An 18,676-nucleotide genomic window follows, 5' to 3' on the forward strand; every position below is an offset into this window, starting at 1 on the left:
GCAACCCCCTTTTTTGAGCCGAGGTTTAGATCAACTTTTGCATTCACGCGTACATACAGTTGAACCGCGTTTCTAACTATCATCATCACAGCAATAGTCATCGCCAACACCATGAATTTGAAGAGGAAGCATCAACTGTCGGAAGACAACCCGTTTCGAGAGACTCCGAGCAAGATGCAGCAGATCGGGAGTATGGGGTCCGATACGCTGTTTATCAGCAAATCTAATATCTCCAAGCTCACGTTACAGAAGATCAGTGGAGGCAATAGTGGTAATACCAGTGAGGGAAGCAGTAGAATTGTGATACGTCGGATGCGTGAGAAGTCACAGTTTGAGCAACGTGTCGACGAAGAAGATGAGGATGATGAAGAAGAGGAGTTTGATACAGATGATAAGATCCTGATAGCATCAACTGATGATGATGAAGCAGAGACAAAAAATACAGATTTTCAAGACGCTAAGGAATCCACTCAAAGTGCAAGTGAGCCTGTTCGACTGGGAGACAAAGAGAATGAAGATGAAGAGGAAGAAGATGAAGACGATGAAACACCTCTTGAAGTACTTGAAGAAATGAATAAACTCGAAGAATGCTTCCCAGTACTTTCTACTAACTATAGATTACTTGATAAGATTGGAGAAGGGACTTTTTCTACTGTTTTCAGAGCCGAAGCATTGAATGGGAGTGTTAAAATGGGATCTGAACTTTGGAAATCTCCACCATTGAAGAAGGCCAGATCATCATCAACATTGGTTCAACGTAAAAAGAATCCTATAGTTGCATTGAAACAAATTTATGTGACATCTTCACCCAATCGTATTCACAATGAATTGAATTTACTTTACATGTTAAGTGGGAATTCCCATGTTGCAGCATTATTAGATGTTCTTCGACATCAAGACCAAGTAGTGGCCATTCTACCATATTATAAGCATGCAGATTTCCGTGACTTTTATCGAGATCTCCCCATTAAAGGTATTAAGAAGTATATGTGGGAACTATTCAAAGCATTATCTTTTGTCCATGAAAAGGCTATTATTCATAGAGATCTTAAACCCACTAACTTTCTTTATGATCCCTTCAAGGGCAGAGGAGTTCTAGTTGATTTTGGTTTAGCTGAGAAACAACCTCCTTTATCGACTTCCCATTCATATAATAGTTGTCCTTGTATTGCTAAGGACAACTCTTTAAGACTTAAAAAGAGAATATTTAAAGCTGCTTACCCGAAACAAGACTTGAGACCTCCTCGTAGAGCCAACAGAGCTGGAACAAGAGGATTCAGAGCTCCAGAAGTTCTTTTTAAATGTACAAATCAACTGACTAAATTGGATGTTTGGTCAGCAGGAGTAATTGCACTTTCGATTATACTTCGGAAGTTCCCATTATTCAATTCACCCGATGATGTTGATGCTATTATGGAATTAGTATTGATTTTTGGTATGGAGAAAATGACTAAATGTGCTGAATTACATGGATGTGGTTTAGAACTACAATTAACCACTCAACCTGAACGAATGGGGAATGGTAATTTAGTACAATTAATGAGTGATTTCCTTCGTCACGAAGCTGAAAACGAGTCTATACCTTCAGATAGTGTTCTGTGGGATACTTTGGAGTTGTTGAGCGACAGAGGTGATAAATTCATTAAGCCTTTGGGAGAAGCGGCCCTTGATAATGATGAACTCAATAGGAAAATTGATAACTACAAGGATCATAAGTATTTGGTTGAGTTGTTGAATGCATGCCTTCATATGGACCATCGCAAACGTCTTACTGCTAAACAAGCATTGAAGTTTCCATTCTTTAGTGAATTGGCAAATTTAGATGATGATGAAATCATATTATAGTACAACAACAAGGATGCATTATAAATAGTATACAAGTTGAGTTCAATCCAAATCATCTCATTCAACATTATCGTCATCGTCATCATCTTTTCCCCTAGATCTCTTTCTACTGTTAGCAGTAGTTGCTGATGCTGAGGAGCTAGTGTTTGTGTCACTCAATTCCAAGTCATTCTTATTCCATTTCCGGTTCAATTGCTGAATGAGCTTCTGTTGCTGTTTCCATTGGGTTTGAGTCCCAGTAGACTTTTCATCAAAGGATTTGGATTGAGTCACCGTATCATCGTTGGAGCTTTCTCTTTCCCCAGTGCTGAATTTGGATTTGGATTGTGGAAGTGATGACAGACGAACAAACTTGGTAGTAATCATCTCATTGACTGCAGAGGTCTTTTTCTGTAAAAGTTCGAATTGAATATCTTTGGAGAATATATACTTCTTTTTTAAGAGTAAAGCTTGGGAGCTTGTGCTTGGTTGAGATGAGGTGATTGAAGGTTTCTTGGATGATGATTTGGATACCAGAAGGACCTGTCGAATACTCTTTAATTTCTTAGCTGGATTAGTAGCTGAAGAATTCTCATTTGAAATAGAAGGTGTTCGTTGATGAGAAGGAGGTAATGGTGCAGTTGAAGAAGGCCCCAGATTCGTAGAGGACATCGAAGCATTTGATATTGATGATGAAGTTGGTGACACAGATGGAAGAATAATGGGCGACTCCACAGTTGTCATATCACGATCTCCATCAGGAGCACCACTGATATGATGATCCATCAATGAAATGTCACTTTCTGCATCACTAACTGGTTGATGTGATTGGATAGGGTCTATTTTGTGAGAGCTCAAGGACGAACATTGACGATGGTGATGACGAGCTTGTGCTTGTGCAAAGTTATAGTCATTGAAGGGGTTCTCAGCCAAAGATAATGGTGAAGGAGTCAAATCGTGCATCTTAAGATGAGAAGAACCCGGTGAAATATAATTTGGATTTGAACCTCCACCTCCACCTGAAGTTGGCTGTAATGGGTTTGAACCTGAACTCAATCGTTTAAATTCTGTGAAAACCATACTGGCTGGTAATTGAAGTTTTCCATGACCCATAGAAGGTTTGAGGGAAGATAATAGCATATTAGTATTATTAAGATGTAATCCAAGATCTTCATCATCTGAAACCAAAGAAGTATCTCCACGTTTATTGCTGTTGTTGCTTTGTTTTTGTTTCCTTAGAGCCAAGTCCAGTAAACTCACAAGAGAATTATAACTATTGTTCCTTGTTCCAGGCAAGTTCTTCAAATCGTCAGCCGAAATAAGCGACTCTCGCGGACTATTAAGCGAGATAATACTCATTGACCTTGGTTGCTGAGATGTTGCAGAGGACGGTATGTTGTGTGTAGTATTCAGATGATGCAAAGGTCCTGGTCCTGAGACAGTTGATTGTCCCAAAGTAAAGGATTGGTTTGAGGTAATAGAGTTTATGGACGACAGTCGTTGCTTTGGAAACGTACCCAGTGGTTGAGTAAGTTGCAATGGAGGTAATGGTTGATGTAATGGTGAATGTAGCAATGAAGATAATGCAGAATTGTTATTAGGATCAGCATTGATATTAGCTGTTCTTATGTTTGATGATGTTGACGTTGTAATATTATTATTATTGCTGTTGTTAGCTGTAGGTGTTGTAGAAGTCGCAGTACTATTGCGTGCAGACAGCAGTGGCGGAATTTGAGTCATTGCATCCACCAACGTCAACGTTGAAGATGCTGAAAAATCCGCTTGCATACTCAGAGCAGTGCCAGCTGCCTCAGTAGTAAGATTCAGTATAGGACCAGGTGTGGATGATGTAGTTGGATTCGCAGATGATGATGATGATGATGATGATGATGATGATGGGAAGGGACTCTGCAGAGACCGTATGTTAGCAACAGTATGATCCAGAGTCAGAGCCAGACCCATGGTCAGTGTCAGGGTCAGAGTGTGACTATTGTTATGATTATGACTATGACTATGATTATGATTATGACTATGATTCAGCGAGCGATGATGCTTTGAATGGTGAACCATAACTTTCTGGTGCATTACCAGACCATTCAATGACAGCGCAAACAACTGAGGAGATGAACTGGCAGAAGGTTCACTTGAACTTAGATCAAATGGAGATGCCATGATAAAGGGACCCGTGTACCGTTTATGGTCATAAGGGATGATTTTGATTTCATTAACGGTATCATTTTAATCCAGAGTGTATAAACAACACGGCTCTAAAGAGGTGACACAAAACGGAACCACATCCTATCGGTGATAACTATTTACAAGTGAAGTAATAAGTATATGATTAATATAATTTACAGAAATAATATTGTTTTATAGTGATATATCATGTTGGTAGTATCCAGGAAGCATTGCAGTAGTATCTTAGAGGTAATTTTCATAGTACGATTGGTGTAATGAATTGTACTATTGCTATAAGCTAGGAGATTGATTCAAAAGTCGTGTACTAACATAATACTGTCCATATAACAAAGACTAGGACCATATCTCCTTTTCTAAAGTAGTGTATTACTCAATAGTATACGGAAGACTATAGTGAAAGTAACACCTTCTACCATAAGCACTAATGGAGACAATACAAAAGATTTAAAACCAAACCACGCACGACTACCCCAATACTTCGTGTTACGTAAAGTCAATATCGAGCGAGGTATAATTTGCTAGCTTTATTGTTGATAACTCGACATTCTGCGAGATAAAGCTTTTCTTGGACGGTAATGGATCATCGACCAAGGAGAGAATTATTCCCATAACGAAACAAGCGAGCCATCGGTCATTGATCTAAATTAATTGTGGCATCAGCAACTGCCCCAACGTTAAGCCAGACTGTATAGAAATCGTAGATGTTTCTTTAATTCATCGTGAGCCTCCACCACATGATTAAAGAATGATGATCTATTGGGGAGTGTGTAACTACTGGGACTTACAATGACTTTTTAACGAATTGCAACAATTATCCACACTTGTTGACATTACAATTTATATATGTGATTGCCAAAGTCCAAAAAACATGGATACAGTGCTTCTGAAGAAGACGAAAAGAAAAGTGATCGAATGTTGTTAGTAGTTCGATTCGTTAGTACAAATTTGAGCGTAGAAAAAGGCAAACTTCAAAACTTGTGGCTCTCCTTAATGCTTCACCATTGCAAACTAAGACGAAATATGAAATGGTTTGAAGCTGATTATCTAACAGTAGTGTAGTTTTACCGCATTAACTAATGGAGATAAATTCGTAAGTAGAAAACATACTTTATGAAGTTTCCCTGCAAGTAGGAAAGTCATATACTGGTTGAGTTACGATTCTGTTTATTTACTTATATTCTTAGCCAACTATTGTTATATCGTTTGAAGTTCTTCTTATCTTAATTCATCCGTCGGAACTCCCGCAAGTTAAACCCAAGTATGTCCGGGTAACCATACACTTTTCTTATCAGCAAGGTATGCGTATGTTTACCTGATCTACATTACCCAAACAATACCATAACCTCTAACTTTTTAACTTATGGTTTAGTTTCTTCCTTTGATTTAATCTTTTCCTCGATTCAATTAGTTTCCTCCCCACAAAGCTATTCTTTATTCAAGTGGAGAACCCATTGAAAACGCGGAGATCAGTGGAGGTATATAACACTTTACTGGTAGCGTTAGCACAGTGTGGAGATTGCCGAAAGCCGAATTAGATCTTTCCCAAAGTTGCCGAGGACCTAACAGTTTATATTTAATAGTGGTTGGCTACCAACTATACATCAAATAACTCTTTTTGTGCTCTACTGCTACTATTATCAATGTCTTTATCAAGATACAACAAACAATATCTTGGGTACTTGAATAAGTATCCACTTCTTACCAAGTCACTTACCTCAGCAGTATTTTGCGGACTCAATGAGACTGTGGCTACGTTTTTAGCGGGCGAGTCAAAGACTTCAAATGTTCTTGGAATACCAATTCCTCATGCCATACTGTCTAAATTATTTACTATGATATTCTATGGAGCATTTATTGTTACTCCGATCTCACATAAAATGTACGGAGTACTTAATCGTGTGTTTGGGACCAAATTGACGCCAAAGATGAAAATAGTTCAATTGTTAACCAGTTTATCAACAATCACACCTTCATTGGTGGCTGTTTATACGACTTGGTTATCACTTATTAATGGGTACAGACCAGTTGCGGGTAACACCTTGAGTCAAGAAATCTCCAGAGCTTTTGAAGCAGTTAAATTAGGCATGAAAAGAACTTATCCTCAATTATTGAAACTGTCAATCGTTACTTCACTTTTCACCTTATCTATTGCTCAAAACTTTATAGCTCCAGACTTGTGGGTAGTGTGGTTCACCATAGTGTACTTTATCTTAGGGACGTTCCAGAATTACAAGTTGAAAATGCGTCTCAAGGAGAAGAAAACTGATTAGATTTGGTACCGTATCTAGAACATTCGTATACTGTATCTATAAATGTCTATATATTCTGTATGACTCCTTAATTAGAATCAGTAGAATCAGTAGTATAAATTCTTTCTCACTCCTTCATTAAATTACGAAATAGTGCCTTTTGTGTAATATTTCGGGTCTCGGGGCAAACGACAACATCCAATAAAGGAGTCCCTATATAAAGTCGGGGATTCTCGTTTAGTACACCTTCTCTCTTTCCAAGAGTGGGGATTATTAATAATTGAGTTGATTATCGATTGATTAATAGTCCAAGTATAGGAACATGATCTCTTCTACTAAAGCTGGTTTATTAAGAACATCCACTAAGTACTTAACAACCAGACGTACAATGATTACAGCCCAAGCAGTTGTGTACTCACAACATGGTGAACCTAAAGATGTGTTGACCACCCACACTTATGAAATTGATGAAACCAAATTAGAATCCAATCAAATAGTCGCCAAAACATTGGCATCTCCTGTTAATCCTTCTGATATTAATCAGATCCAAGGTGTTTATCCATCAAAGCCTGAGAAGACAACTGATTTAGGAACCACGGAACCCCTGGCTCCTTGTGGTAACGAAGGTCTTTTCCAAGTGTTACATGTTGGCTCTGGAGTATCTGATTTACAACCAGGTGATTGGTGTGTTCCTCGTAACGTCAACTTTGGTACCTGGAGAACCCATGCCTTAGGTACCGCTGAAGATTTCTTCAAGATCCCTAATCCTGAACAATCCAAAGCTAATGGTAAACGTAATGGTTTATCCATTAATCAAGGAGCTACCCTTTGTGTCAATCCTCCTACTGCCTTATTAATGTTAACTCATTACGTCAAATTAGGGCCTAATGATTGGTTTATCCAAAACGGTGGGAACTCAGCCGTTGGGAAATATGCTATTCAAGTGGCTAGGATCTTAGGGTTCAACTCCCTTTCAGTCATTCGTGATAGACCAGATTTGGACAAATTGAAAGATCAATTGACTCTGTTGGGTGCCACCAAAGTCATCACCGAAGAAGAAAACCTGTCAAAGGAGTTTGGTGCCACCATCAAAGACTGGACAAAAGATGGTGAAATCAAATTAGCTTTGAATTGTGTTGGTGGTAAGAATGCTACCGGAATTGCTCGTAAGTTGGCTAAAAACGGTATTATGTTGACATATGGTGGTATGTCATTTCAACCAGTTATCATTCCAACAAGCTTGCACATCTTCAAGAACATTACCAGTGCAGGGTTTTGGGTTACTGAATTATTGAGTAGCAACTTTGACTTAAAGCAGAAATCTTTCAATCAAATCATTGAATGGTATGAAGACGGCCAATTGGTAGATTCACCTTCGATTGAGTCTTCTTTTGATGGTTCAAAGCCTTTGCATGAGGTTTATCAAGAAGCAGTATTGAACTCAAAGAATGGTAAGCAATTAGTTGTGTACTAGGAAAGTAGTAACTGAAGCTGTACCTGCAGTAGTAATAATTGATACTATTTTTTCCTTCCCATTGTAAGATATGTCTATTCCTGATTACTGAGATGCACGAAGTGTCATACCCCGGACATTTTTAACATGTTACCTAAAGTGAAAAGTGTATTACAGTTTATAATTTTTAATGCCGTTACCGGTCGGTGTTCTCCGGGGTCGTGTCCCATCCGATTCATTATCGGAATCGTTATCCGTCTCTTATCAATGGCTGAGCTTAACTGGCTTTGGGCCCCCCCATCGTGGTCCCTTGTAAACACATCCAGCCGGAAAACCTTAGTAACCTAACAAGAGAGGTTTTATACTTTTGTTAAAGGAAGGAGGAGCCAATAGATTTGTGTCATCTGAATCATTTTCCATAAAAGAACCATAGATACCTCATCAGATCAATTTGATCTGAATTTGTTAGTCTAATCTCAATTTGTTTGTACTGAAAAAAATATAATAATGTCTAAAGCATTGGCTTCCAGTAAGGTACTTGTGGATGATGAAGTGATTCCTGCCACTATTGTTTATTCTTCGACCACAGGGAAGATTTTGGAAATCATAGATGAAATTGTAGATCCTCTGGACGCATATTTAAAGTTGTTTCATGTTGAAGAATATCGTGATGTTTCCCCATTACTTGTGATGCCTGGTATAGTTGATGCTCATGTACATTTGAACGAACCTGGTAGAACGGAATGGGAAGGTTTTGCTACCGGGACCAAAGCAGCTGCTTCTGGGGGGGTTACTACTGTGGTTGATATGCCATTGAATGCTATTCCTCCAACAACTACTGTTGAGAACTTTTTGTTGAAGATAGCTGCGGCTCAGAACCAAACCTGGGTTGATGTTGGTTTTTGGGGTGGGTTAATTCCTGATAATATTGATCATTTGAGACCTTTGATTAGCATGGGTGTTAGGGGTTTCAAAGGGTTTCTTATTGAATCTGGTGTTGATGAATTCCCGGCGATTGATCCTCCCTATATATTAGAAGCCATGAAGGAGGTAGATGGGTTGAACACTTTATTGATGTTCCATGCAGAAATGCAACCTGATGAAGCTGAAAACCAACATGCCATTATGAATGAAATGGGGTTCCATACCAATGGAGACTTTTCTAAAAAACCATCTATTGAGAAGAAGCTCATGAACGGCAAAGTTTCTTCCAATTCCAATGGTGCAGCATTAACCAATGGGTTCAAGGCCTTGAGATCACCTGGTGCCAGTTTCAGCTTGGATGTTGATGAATCCAATTCTTCATTGGGGACTCCAGCAGGTTCTGCTTCTGGTTCAAGTGATAGAATCGCCGCCATTGCCGATGATATTCAGGATCTTGATTTGGGTATGTCGGCTTCATTTATTCATCGTACTCCAAAGGCAGTGGTGAAGTTGTTGAAGGAGGATGCTCATGATCATAAACATATTGAAGGCGAAGAGCATGAAAATTGTTCTTTACCTCATAATCATGCTGGATCTATGAATCAACAAGTTTTAACTGATCAACAAGCTAAAGCATTAGCCAAACTGCCATATTTGGCTTCTTCTGAGCCACTTTTGGGTACTTATACTTTACTTGCTAATCATAATAGAAGACCCGTCGTGGCTTCACCCAGAGTCAAAGCTAAGATGTTTGATTATACCGAGGAAGAACCATCCTCACCCCTTTTGTTAGCTCAAAGAGAAGATCCTAATTTGGCTAACATTGATGCCACAGCTTATGCTTCCTTCTTGGCTTCTAGACCTGATAATTTCGAGACTACAGCCATAGCAGAGATCATTTACTGTTCCACTCAAATCCCTACTGTACCTTTACACATTGTGCATTTGGCAACACACGAAGCAGTACCATTGATCAGAGCGGCTAAGAATAGAAACTTACCCATAACTGCAGAAACATGTTTCCATTATCTTAGTCTTTATGCTGAACTGATCTCCAATTGTCAAACCCATTTTAAATGCTGTCCACCAATCAGAACCGATAATAATAGGAAACTCCTCTGGAAGGCGTTACGGAATGATATCATCACCACCGTTGTTTCAGACCATTCACCTTGTACTCCTGATCTTAAGGGGTTGGAAAAGGGTGATTTTTTCTCTGCTTGGGGTGGGATATCTTCCGTAGGGTTCGGGTTACCTATTTTGTATACTGAAGGTCAAAAGCTCTCGCCACCTGTGTCAATACAAGAGATCAACAAATGGTGTCTGATCAACACAGCAAAACAAGTTGGGTTATCACATGTTAAGGGGCGTATTGCCGTTGGTTATGATGCAGATATTTTACTATTTGATTTGGATGCCAAGTACATTGTTCAAAACGATCAGACATTCTTTAAGAATAAGTTGACTGCATACGACGGTAAGGAGTTTAAAGGTAGAGTGATGGAAACCATAGTTAGAGGCAATTCGGTGTTTACTTTCAAGAATGGTCATTCCAAAAAGGCTTTAGGTAGGTTGATCTTAGAGCCTAGAACTATTTAGACGTGTAACATAAATCATATAAAAATAAACCTAACTAAAGTTAAACTAAACCTTTGGATATTTGACGTAAATCAAACGTATCATCTTGTTCCTGGTCATATTCAGAGTCATCTTCATGATCTGGGCTCTCTCCACCATCTGATGGGTCTTCCTCGCCATGGTGTTCCTCAGAGGGAATCACCCAATAAAAGGCCGAGGGTCTGCCTGGTGGACGATTATCATGATCGGGTTCCAATGGGTAATATGGATGGCCATGGGGAGGGTGATCAATTTCCTCAATTTCCCGAAATTGCGGGTGGTCGTAATACTTAATTCCATGATCATTATAGTCATCGTCTCCATAGAAATCATCGTCAAATATTTCACTCTCATAGTACCGGCCATAGTTGAAACCGGCAAGGAATATTCCACCAATGGTGGCTAAGGTTAACAAGACGGATAAAATTTTGGATCTCCGAGGTGAAGGTGGTGAATGGTAAGTGTTCATGTAACCTTCAAAGACATACGGAGATGGGTAGAAATGAACTGCATGAGGAGGATTAAAAAGTGGAAGAAATGGGCGTTGACAAAGATGAGGTGGTGGGTAATGTGGTGGCGCATACTGTTCAAACCCCTTTCCATCATTAGGAGTGTCATTTCTTGATTCACCCTTTTCCAGTTGGGATTCCAAGTCTTCGGGGACTGCGGCATATCCTGATTGATAAGGATACATGATCAAGCTAAGTTAATGAAACTAAAACAAAAAAGTGAAAATACTTCTAGTGATCAAAAAGATTACAACTTCTTTCTAGAAATACGACCACATCCCTTGTTTTTATATTTCACTAGATTTAAGAGGCTATGCTCTAAGGATATAAATACGAGTTTAGATTGACACTGCCCATTTTATAACGGAGCCTTGATCATGAAGTTCATTGTTCGGCATATACTTCGGTGATAAATTAGATTATTATTTGACACTGCGGGAAATAACTCGCACCACTTACACTCAAAGGAAAACCCTGTAAGTCTGAGAAAACACCACTAAGGATTAGTTTAAATTTATTATTGACAGCTTTATACGCATCTTGCATTTAGGTGAAAGGGTTTAAAGTAATTGAAATACACCTTCATTTGAACACTGAAATGCCTGTCTTTAGCTCCCTTTGTACAGTCATTGGCTATATTTAAATGCTAAATAATACCTGCACTACCCATATTCGGCTTATCCTTTTCATCTTGTTACCTTTTAATTTAGCCTCCTTATCCACATGGATACTCAGCCTGGAATTGACTTGCTTGTGCACTTTTTAGCAACTAACCCCTCAGTACTACAATTTCACCAAGGCCAATTTAATATCACACTTATTGATGTCACTGGCCATTTTTGTACACATTAGCTGAGTTCTTCTTGCGTTAACCTTTTGAATTTTCTACATATACACCCTTCCAAACAGAATTTGAATAACGCTGAGCAGACACAGGACTGACACTGGACTGACACTAAACTAACACTGAGCTGACACTGAGCTGACACTGAACTGACATTGAGCTGACTCTTAACGTTCATGTACCGAAACCGAACAGACACCAAACAAACATCAGGGAGACACAAGCGCACATTAGACAACATAAATATCATGTTGAGTCTCAGTTTGGAAGCCTTGTTCAATAACGTCAATCTTGTTTTATGGTGTAATCTATTTCATCATGAATGGAACCTGGGAATATCAGCAGTGATCATGTGAGCTTTTAGGCCCCAATGACAACTGCGTATCTTGCAATACGGATTATGAGTGCTTCAGTGTGGTTTGTGGAATTTGGTTGCATAATATTAAAAGCCGAATTAAACCTACAGGACTAACCATGTATGCAAAAAAGGCAGAATCGAAAGGAAATACTATCTAACATTCTTTTCAATAGACAGTATCATTCCCATATTTGCTAGCGTATAATCCCAATGCCTTAATGGGAAATAAAAATTTGTAAGAAGGATACTCAATGGCACAACTGTGATTAAACACCCCTTCAATACTTTCGTATTTCCATTCCCCGGTGGGAAACTGTCGTTTCATTAGTAATTGGATCCCCTTTTTAATTGGGTTTTTATTAGGATAATCTGCAAGAATAAGACCAATTAAGGCCCATGCTGTTTGTACCACATATGAATCTGGCCCATTGACATATGTATGGGTTTCACAAGCCTTCATGGTTTCGGACCAACCCCCATCTGGTCTTTGCTTTGAAATAAGGAAATCGCAACCACGACGGACACTTTCAGAATTGGTATATGAAAGACCTACGGTGCTTAAAGCTTCTAAGGCAAACATCAGTGCGTAAGTAAAGCAAACTCCCCAGCAACCATACCATGAACCATCATTCTTATTTTGGACTGACTTAATGTACTTAATAGCGTTATCAATACTATAACGAATCTCTTCTGATCGGTGTTCGGGATATGACTCATGGAAGTATGTCAAACCTAAGACGCAGGAATCGGTACATTCCACATATGGGTATTCAACCATAATATTGCTGAAAACTTCTGCCGGGTTTAAAGCCTCTAATAAAAGAGGTGCTCTAATGTTCTCGTAAGTTGAAAAGGAACCAAATTCATGACGCCCGAGGTTTTGAAGTCCTAATAAAACATTAATACCGTCGAATAAGCTTTTATCGGAGATTAAATTCCGTATGTGAGCAAATTGTGGATCATCTCTAACCATAATGACTGCCTTTAAAGCCTCAGCTGTACAATCACTCACGGTATAACCTTGAATCTTTGTTGAAAACGGCCATGCTCCCTTCCTCTTATCTCTGAAAGATCCATCAACACAATCTTCGGTAAACTGAGAGTTAACAAGGAATCTAAATGCTCTCTCAATCGTCTTATGGAATTTAGACAACTTGTTCAAACCACTAAGGTAATAATATTGAATCATAAACGCCGTATCCCAAACTTGGGTCCCGTTTGTTCCCATAACCGTCATCCCCTGAGGGCCATGGAAGAGCACATCTTTCAGTCTGTCGGAAAACTTTTGAAAAGCTTCTGAATCTTTGCCTTCTTCTATGAAACACACAATCATATCAAATGCATAGCTAACAGGTGCAATTGTTAAATAATCTGTATTCAAACATTCCTTTTTGATCAAATCGTATATCCGAGGATTCAAAGTGTTCTTAAGGAAACTGGTGGGACGCAAGTACTTTTCATATTTCACCAAAAACCAATTGGCAGTGTCTAATACTTTAGAATGGGGATAATATAAATCAACTCCACATACGTTGTTTCTGTGTTTGGAAAAGTCTATGGTATCGTAAGGCAATTGATGAGATAAATATATTTCATCTCTTATACTCAGTAATAGATCGTCCAATTTACATTGGAATTTGTTAGCTGCCAAATACCCCAAGGGTAAATAAATAGCTCTAGTGTGAACCCACCATCTTGCTGGATGCAATGGAACACTATAAGGCATTAACCAGAGTTCAGGTGGTGCAGGATTTACTCCCTCCCAATCATATAAATTCAATATCGAGAGCCATGCTTTACCCCAATGAGGATTCTTTATGGCACCGCCTAAACGATGTAACGTCTTTCTGGCTTTAACAAGCACCTCATGATCTGGCAGCATTCCCAATAGTCTTAACGCAATATAGTTCATGGTTGTTCCGTAACACGTTGATTTGTCTACCGAGTGTAAACCCCAACCTCCATCTACTGGATGAGCAGTGTTAACAATGTATCGAATCATTTCTATTCTTTGAGGCTCGGGAATTGGCGTCTTAGAAACATAATGCGCCACCACAAATCCAATGGTCATAAACATCGGACCTTTGTATTGACATGGGAACATCCCGCTATTCTCATCTTGTAACAACAGGTAGAATTCGGCTCCCTTAACACATGCTTCATAGGGAGTATTGATATCCTCAGGTGTAGGTCCTTCAAAGTCCTCCAATTGCAACAAGTACTTGACATAACTAGTAGCCTGCGGCTTGGATTTAACTTCTTCGTCAGTAGAAAGATATTGCCATGATTCACGTCCATATTTATCGGTGTTTAACCTCCATCTTGTGGGATCTGTTTTCGGTAACTTTAAAGTCTCGGAATAATACATGGGAGACAACTGACACAACTCCACTTTATAGGATAATAGTTTGGTATAATTAGTCCGGTTATAGTAATACGAATCGATCTGAGTGGATGATGGAAGTACGCTATATTTTTAACGACATTTTGTTCAAATAGCATTTGTTCATATGATTTTGCAATCTATACGAGATCCATTAGTTGGAAGGGGCACGACAGCGTGGTATCACGTGCGAAAAAATCAACCATTTTCATGAAGCGACACGAAACGACAATTTTCTTCCTACTGTATATATCATTCTTACTCATCGCAAGAATAATCAACTTCCTGCATATATCATGGTCCCTTCTGTATATAGCCCCAGCAGTACCGGTTACAGTACACTGATTGGTGTTAGGGTGCCGGTGATGGAGAAGAGGAAGAGAAAAAAATTTGACATACAAAAAGATAAACCCTAACAAAGTCTACCTTTAATACTAAGTTTGAGGAAGGTAAGAAAGTAATCCTACTGCATCTGTTCTGACGATTTTATTGGACAGAAGTTGTTGTGGTTTACTGGACATATAAATAAGTTGCTGAAGGGCTTAAGTGCTTGATATTCAGCTCCATTCTGTATTATAGTTAACGATGGCCAAGAGACCATTGGAGTCCGCTTTAGGATCAAGGAAAGAAGGGGGTGAGAAGAAACATGTGGTTATAGTGGAGCCTAATGAGGAGGACCGTAATGAAGATGAGGAAGACCGTAGTGACGATGATGACTCTGATTCTGATCCAGAGTCAGCTTCTCCAGCTCATAATGAACGTCCTACTAAGAAACAAAGAAAACAATTATCCGCACAAGAAGTTCAAATAGCCCGTGAAACAGCTGAGTTGTTCAAGTCAAATATCTTTAAGCTCCAGATCGATGAGTTGATTAAGGAAATGAAAATTAAGGACTCCCATATCCAGAAAATAGAAAAGGTGTTACACCGATTACATCATTTGATATCGCAAGTTCCGGCTTCAGAAACGTTATCTTTAAGCCAGGCCGAACAATTGTTCAATCATAGAAAGGTTGCAATTCCATTCCCCAATCCTAAACCCACCAAAGCTAATTACACATTTGCCTATTCTCCTCCTGAAGATGTTAGTCTTGTTGGATCGTTTGGGTTGAAAACAGGCATTTCCCAGTCACATGGCTCTTCTCCTTCCATTGATATTGCATTGACCATGCCTAAAAGTCTTTTCCAACCCAAGGATTTCTTGAATTATAGAGCATTATATAAGAGGGCCTTTTATTTGGCATATTTGGTGGAACACTTAATTCCTTTAAGCAAGAAGCATCATTTACCCATTAAAATCTCCTATCAATTCCTTAATGATGATGTGTTGTGTCCTACACTTAAGTTGGAAAGCATTAAAACTGATAATGAAGAGGATTTACATTTTATTAACACTAAATTCTCCATTAACATTCTTGTTGGCTTCCCATTTGGGGTCTTTGATCAAAAGAAGTTATTACCAGATAAAAACTGTATAAGGGTTCAAAGAACAATGGAAGATGATGGTGGTGAGGGCCACTTACCTCCAACACCAATCTACAACGCTTCTGTTCTTTCTCTGACAGCTTATGACTACTACCTCAAATACCTATACACCACTAAGAAATCTACAGAAGAATTCAAGCATGCCTGTGTTTTAGGAAGACTTTGGTTACAACAACGTGGGTTTGGATCTTCATTTACTAAAGGAGGTTTTGGCCACTTTGAGTTTGCTATGTTAATGGCAGCCTTATTAAATGGTGGTGGTTTGAACGGTAATAAGATCTTATTGCATGGGTTTTCTTCTTATCAGTTATTCAAAGGTACCATTAAATATTTGGCTACCATTGACTTAAGTTCAGGCTATCTTTCCTTTTCAAGTCTTGTGGGGGAATCAATTACATCTAAATATAATCCAGAAGGTTTTAATGTTCCTACAGTTTTTGATAAGAATGTCAAATTGAATATACTATGGAAGATGACCAATTCTTCTTATAGTTTATTACAATCTAGTGCAATAGAAACAATGGAATTATTGAATGATGTGGTTAGAGACAGATTTGACCCCATTCTCTTACAGAAATCCAATGTGGATTATCTCCAGTATGATGTGTTGATGAGCTTGACAGTCCCCGATTCAATTTATGCATCCTTTTCACCTTTGGAAAAGATCTCCTTTATTACTTTTGAGAATTACTTTAAGAATAAGCTTTATGTGGTGTTGAAAAATGCATTGAAAGATAGAGTGACCAACATTTCCATTTTCAATGAACGTTTGTCCAATCAATTCCCCATCAATAAACTGAAACCTTTGACTTCAAGTTCTCCTCAAACTTTCAAGATTGGGTTACGGTTGAACCCGGAAGAAGCAGAGAAATTGGTGACAAAGGGTCCCAACAATGAAGATGAAAAGGCTGCTTTGAAGTTTAAAGCATTCTGGGGTTCAAGAGCCTCTTTAAGAAGATTCAAAGATGGTACTATCCAATATTGTGTTGTCTGGCAACCCAAGGAAAATGAATCTATTGTACTCTCTATTGCCAGATATGTTCTTGATTTACATATTGAAAAGGAAATCTCACATAATTTGGGACATGAAGCTGCCTCGTTCTCCTCCAAATTACCAACTCCGCTCTTACCAGCAACTTCTAACCAGGTGGTGACCTCATTGGTCAGCTTCAATAATCTCAAGAATTCATTTGAAGAATTGCAGAAGGTTATCTCTAATATACCGGTTGGTATTAAGCACTTGTTGCCAGCATCATCTGGTTTAAGATATACTTCTGTTCTTCAACCAGTTCCATTCGCTACTTCCAACCCTGATTTCTGGAATGATTTGGTATTACAACTTGAATCATCGTCCAAATGGCCTGATGAAATCAGTGCTCTTGAAAATACTAAAACTGCCTTCCTACTCAAAATAAGTGAATCCTTGAACAAGGAAACCGCCTATAAGGCATTTATTACCAAGGATGATTCAATTACATTCAATGACCATATTTGCTTGTTGAATATTTTAACACCAGAGGGTTATGGGTTCAGAATTAGAGCCTTATCTGAAAGAGATGAATATTTATACTTAAGAGCAGTGGCTAACGCTGATAAACAAAAGGCATTGGCTCAAGACATCTATTTACAATTCAACAGAAAGTATTTAGGTGTTGTTAAGCACACCCGAACCATTACTTCCATGGCCCATCATTTCCCTTACTATTCTGGTACTGTTCGGTTGTTCAAGAGATGGCTTGATTCTCAATTGATGTTAACTCACTTTCCAGAAGAGTTACTTGAATTAATAGCCATCAAACCATTTGTTGATCCAGCTCCCTACACCACCCCGAACTCTATTGAGAATGGGTTCCTTCAGGTATTGAATTATTTGTCCTCTTGGAACTGGAAGGAAAATGCATTGATCTTGGACTTAATTAGAGGTACTCCAACTCATTTAGAAGATGACTACAAGGTGGCTAATTTGAGTGACAAGTTAAGTATTCAAGCATACCGTGTGATTGAACTGAACTTCACTAAGATCCGTCAAAATGATCCCTCTGCCATTAAGACTCAATTCTTTATTGCCTCAAAGGATGATCCTTCGGGTATTTTATGGTCTAATGAAGGGAACCTCCCCATTGCTACCAGATTAACTGTTCTTGCTAGAGCTGCAATGCTGTTGATTAAAGAGCATGCATTAAGTGAATCTACCATAGACTTAATCTTTACTCCATCATTGAATGATTACGATTTTGTCATATACACCAAGCCAAGTAATTTGGTTGTCTCATCAGGAGTTCTTCCTCCCAATTCCTTTAAGAACTTGGTAGGCACAGAGACTTCGTTCCCTGAAGATTTGACCTCTAAATATGATTTAAATGATGCCTTTTTCCATCATTTGAATGCCAAGTTTGGTAACATCTTGATCTTTTCTACGCAAAAGTTCTCAGCCTTGGCAAGTGAAGGTTCTAATGTGATTTGTGGGTTATTTATCCCTGTATCTTTGGCTAAGAAGAAGTTTAAAGTGACTTTAGGTATGGATATAAAACCTTTGGATGGCTCAAAAGATGAAGTTGTGGTTAATAAAAGCTCTATCTTTTCTCAGATCTCTTTACTTGGTGGAGACTTGGTAAGGACCATAAAGGAAAAGAAATAATAGGCTAGTTAATATTTATTAATAAACGTTATACCTATGTGTACATCATGGAGGTTATAGTAGTTTTGTATAGCGTTATATGCAGTACGCGTATAATACTATTACCATAATATATGGATTAAACTATCATAGTACCATTATAGTTACATCTACATCTCTGTGACTTGGTATAGCAGTGTAGTACTTATCCTACA

General features: G+C 38.6%; 7 protein-coding genes across 7 annotated transcripts; 4 read left to right on the forward strand and 3 right to left on the reverse strand.

The window, feature by feature from the left end:
* Positions 1 to 111: 111 nt before the first annotated feature.
* On the forward strand, positions 112 to 1,845 carry CDC7 (serine/threonine protein kinase; the record flags this gene model as incomplete). The annotated part of the gene is made up of 1 exon (XM_043194699.1): positions 112 to 1,845. One exon carries the CDS (start codon positions 112 to 114, stop codon positions 1,843 to 1,845), a length of 1,734 nt encoding a protein of 577 aa, XP_043050450.1.
* A 57-nt stretch (positions 1,846 to 1,902) lies between these two features.
* Positions 1,903 to 3,786, reverse strand: KQ657_004012 (uncharacterized protein; the record flags this gene model as incomplete). Its single annotated transcript, XM_043194700.1, has 2 exons — positions 1,903 to 3,443; positions 3,783 to 3,786. 2 exons carry the CDS (start codon positions 3,784 to 3,786, stop codon positions 1,903 to 1,905), a joined length of 1,545 nt encoding a protein of 514 aa, XP_043050451.1.
* A 1,877-nt stretch (positions 3,787 to 5,663) lies between these two features.
* ETR1 (Etr1p) lies at positions 5,664 to 7,746 on the forward strand (the record flags this gene model as incomplete). The annotated part of the gene is made up of 2 exons (XM_043194701.1): positions 5,664 to 6,211; positions 6,591 to 7,746. 2 exons carry the CDS (start codon positions 5,664 to 5,666, stop codon positions 7,744 to 7,746), a joined length of 1,704 nt encoding a protein of 567 aa, XP_043050452.1.
* Positions 7,747 to 8,232: 486 nt separating this feature from the next.
* On the forward strand, positions 8,233 to 10,248 carry DAL1 (allantoinase; the record flags this gene model as incomplete). The annotated part of the gene is made up of 1 exon (XM_043194702.1): positions 8,233 to 10,248. One exon carries the CDS (start codon positions 8,233 to 8,235, stop codon positions 10,246 to 10,248), a length of 2,016 nt encoding a protein of 671 aa, XP_043050453.1.
* A 40-nt stretch (positions 10,249 to 10,288) lies between these two features.
* KQ657_004015 (uncharacterized protein) lies at positions 10,289 to 10,960 on the reverse strand (the record flags this gene model as incomplete). Its single annotated transcript, XM_043194703.1, has 1 exon — positions 10,289 to 10,960. The coding sequence occupies one exon, from the start codon at positions 10,958 to 10,960 to the stop codon at positions 10,289 to 10,291; it is 672 nt and encodes a 223-aa protein (XP_043050454.1).
* A 1,183-nt stretch (positions 10,961 to 12,143) lies between these two features.
* ERG7 (lanosterol synthase) lies at positions 12,144 to 14,345 on the reverse strand (the record flags this gene model as incomplete). The annotated part of the gene is made up of 1 exon (XM_043194704.1): positions 12,144 to 14,345. One exon carries the CDS (start codon positions 14,343 to 14,345, stop codon positions 12,144 to 12,146), a length of 2,202 nt encoding a protein of 733 aa, XP_043050455.1.
* A 600-nt stretch (positions 14,346 to 14,945) lies between these two features.
* On the forward strand, positions 14,946 to 18,482 carry UTP22 (rRNA-processing protein; the record flags this gene model as incomplete). The annotated part of the gene is made up of 1 exon (XM_043194705.1): positions 14,946 to 18,482. One exon carries the CDS (start codon positions 14,946 to 14,948, stop codon positions 18,480 to 18,482), a length of 3,537 nt encoding a protein of 1,178 aa, XP_043050456.1.
* Between the last annotated feature and the right edge of the window lie 194 nt (positions 18,483 to 18,676).

The sequence above is a fragment of the Scheffersomyces spartinae genome (assembly GCF_019049425.1).
Source record: "Scheffersomyces spartinae strain ARV_011 chromosome Unknown scaffold_5, whole genome shotgun sequence".
NCBI classification, from domain to species: Eukaryota; Fungi; Ascomycota; class Pichiomycetes; order Serinales; family Debaryomycetaceae; genus Lizanozyma; species Lizanozyma spartinae.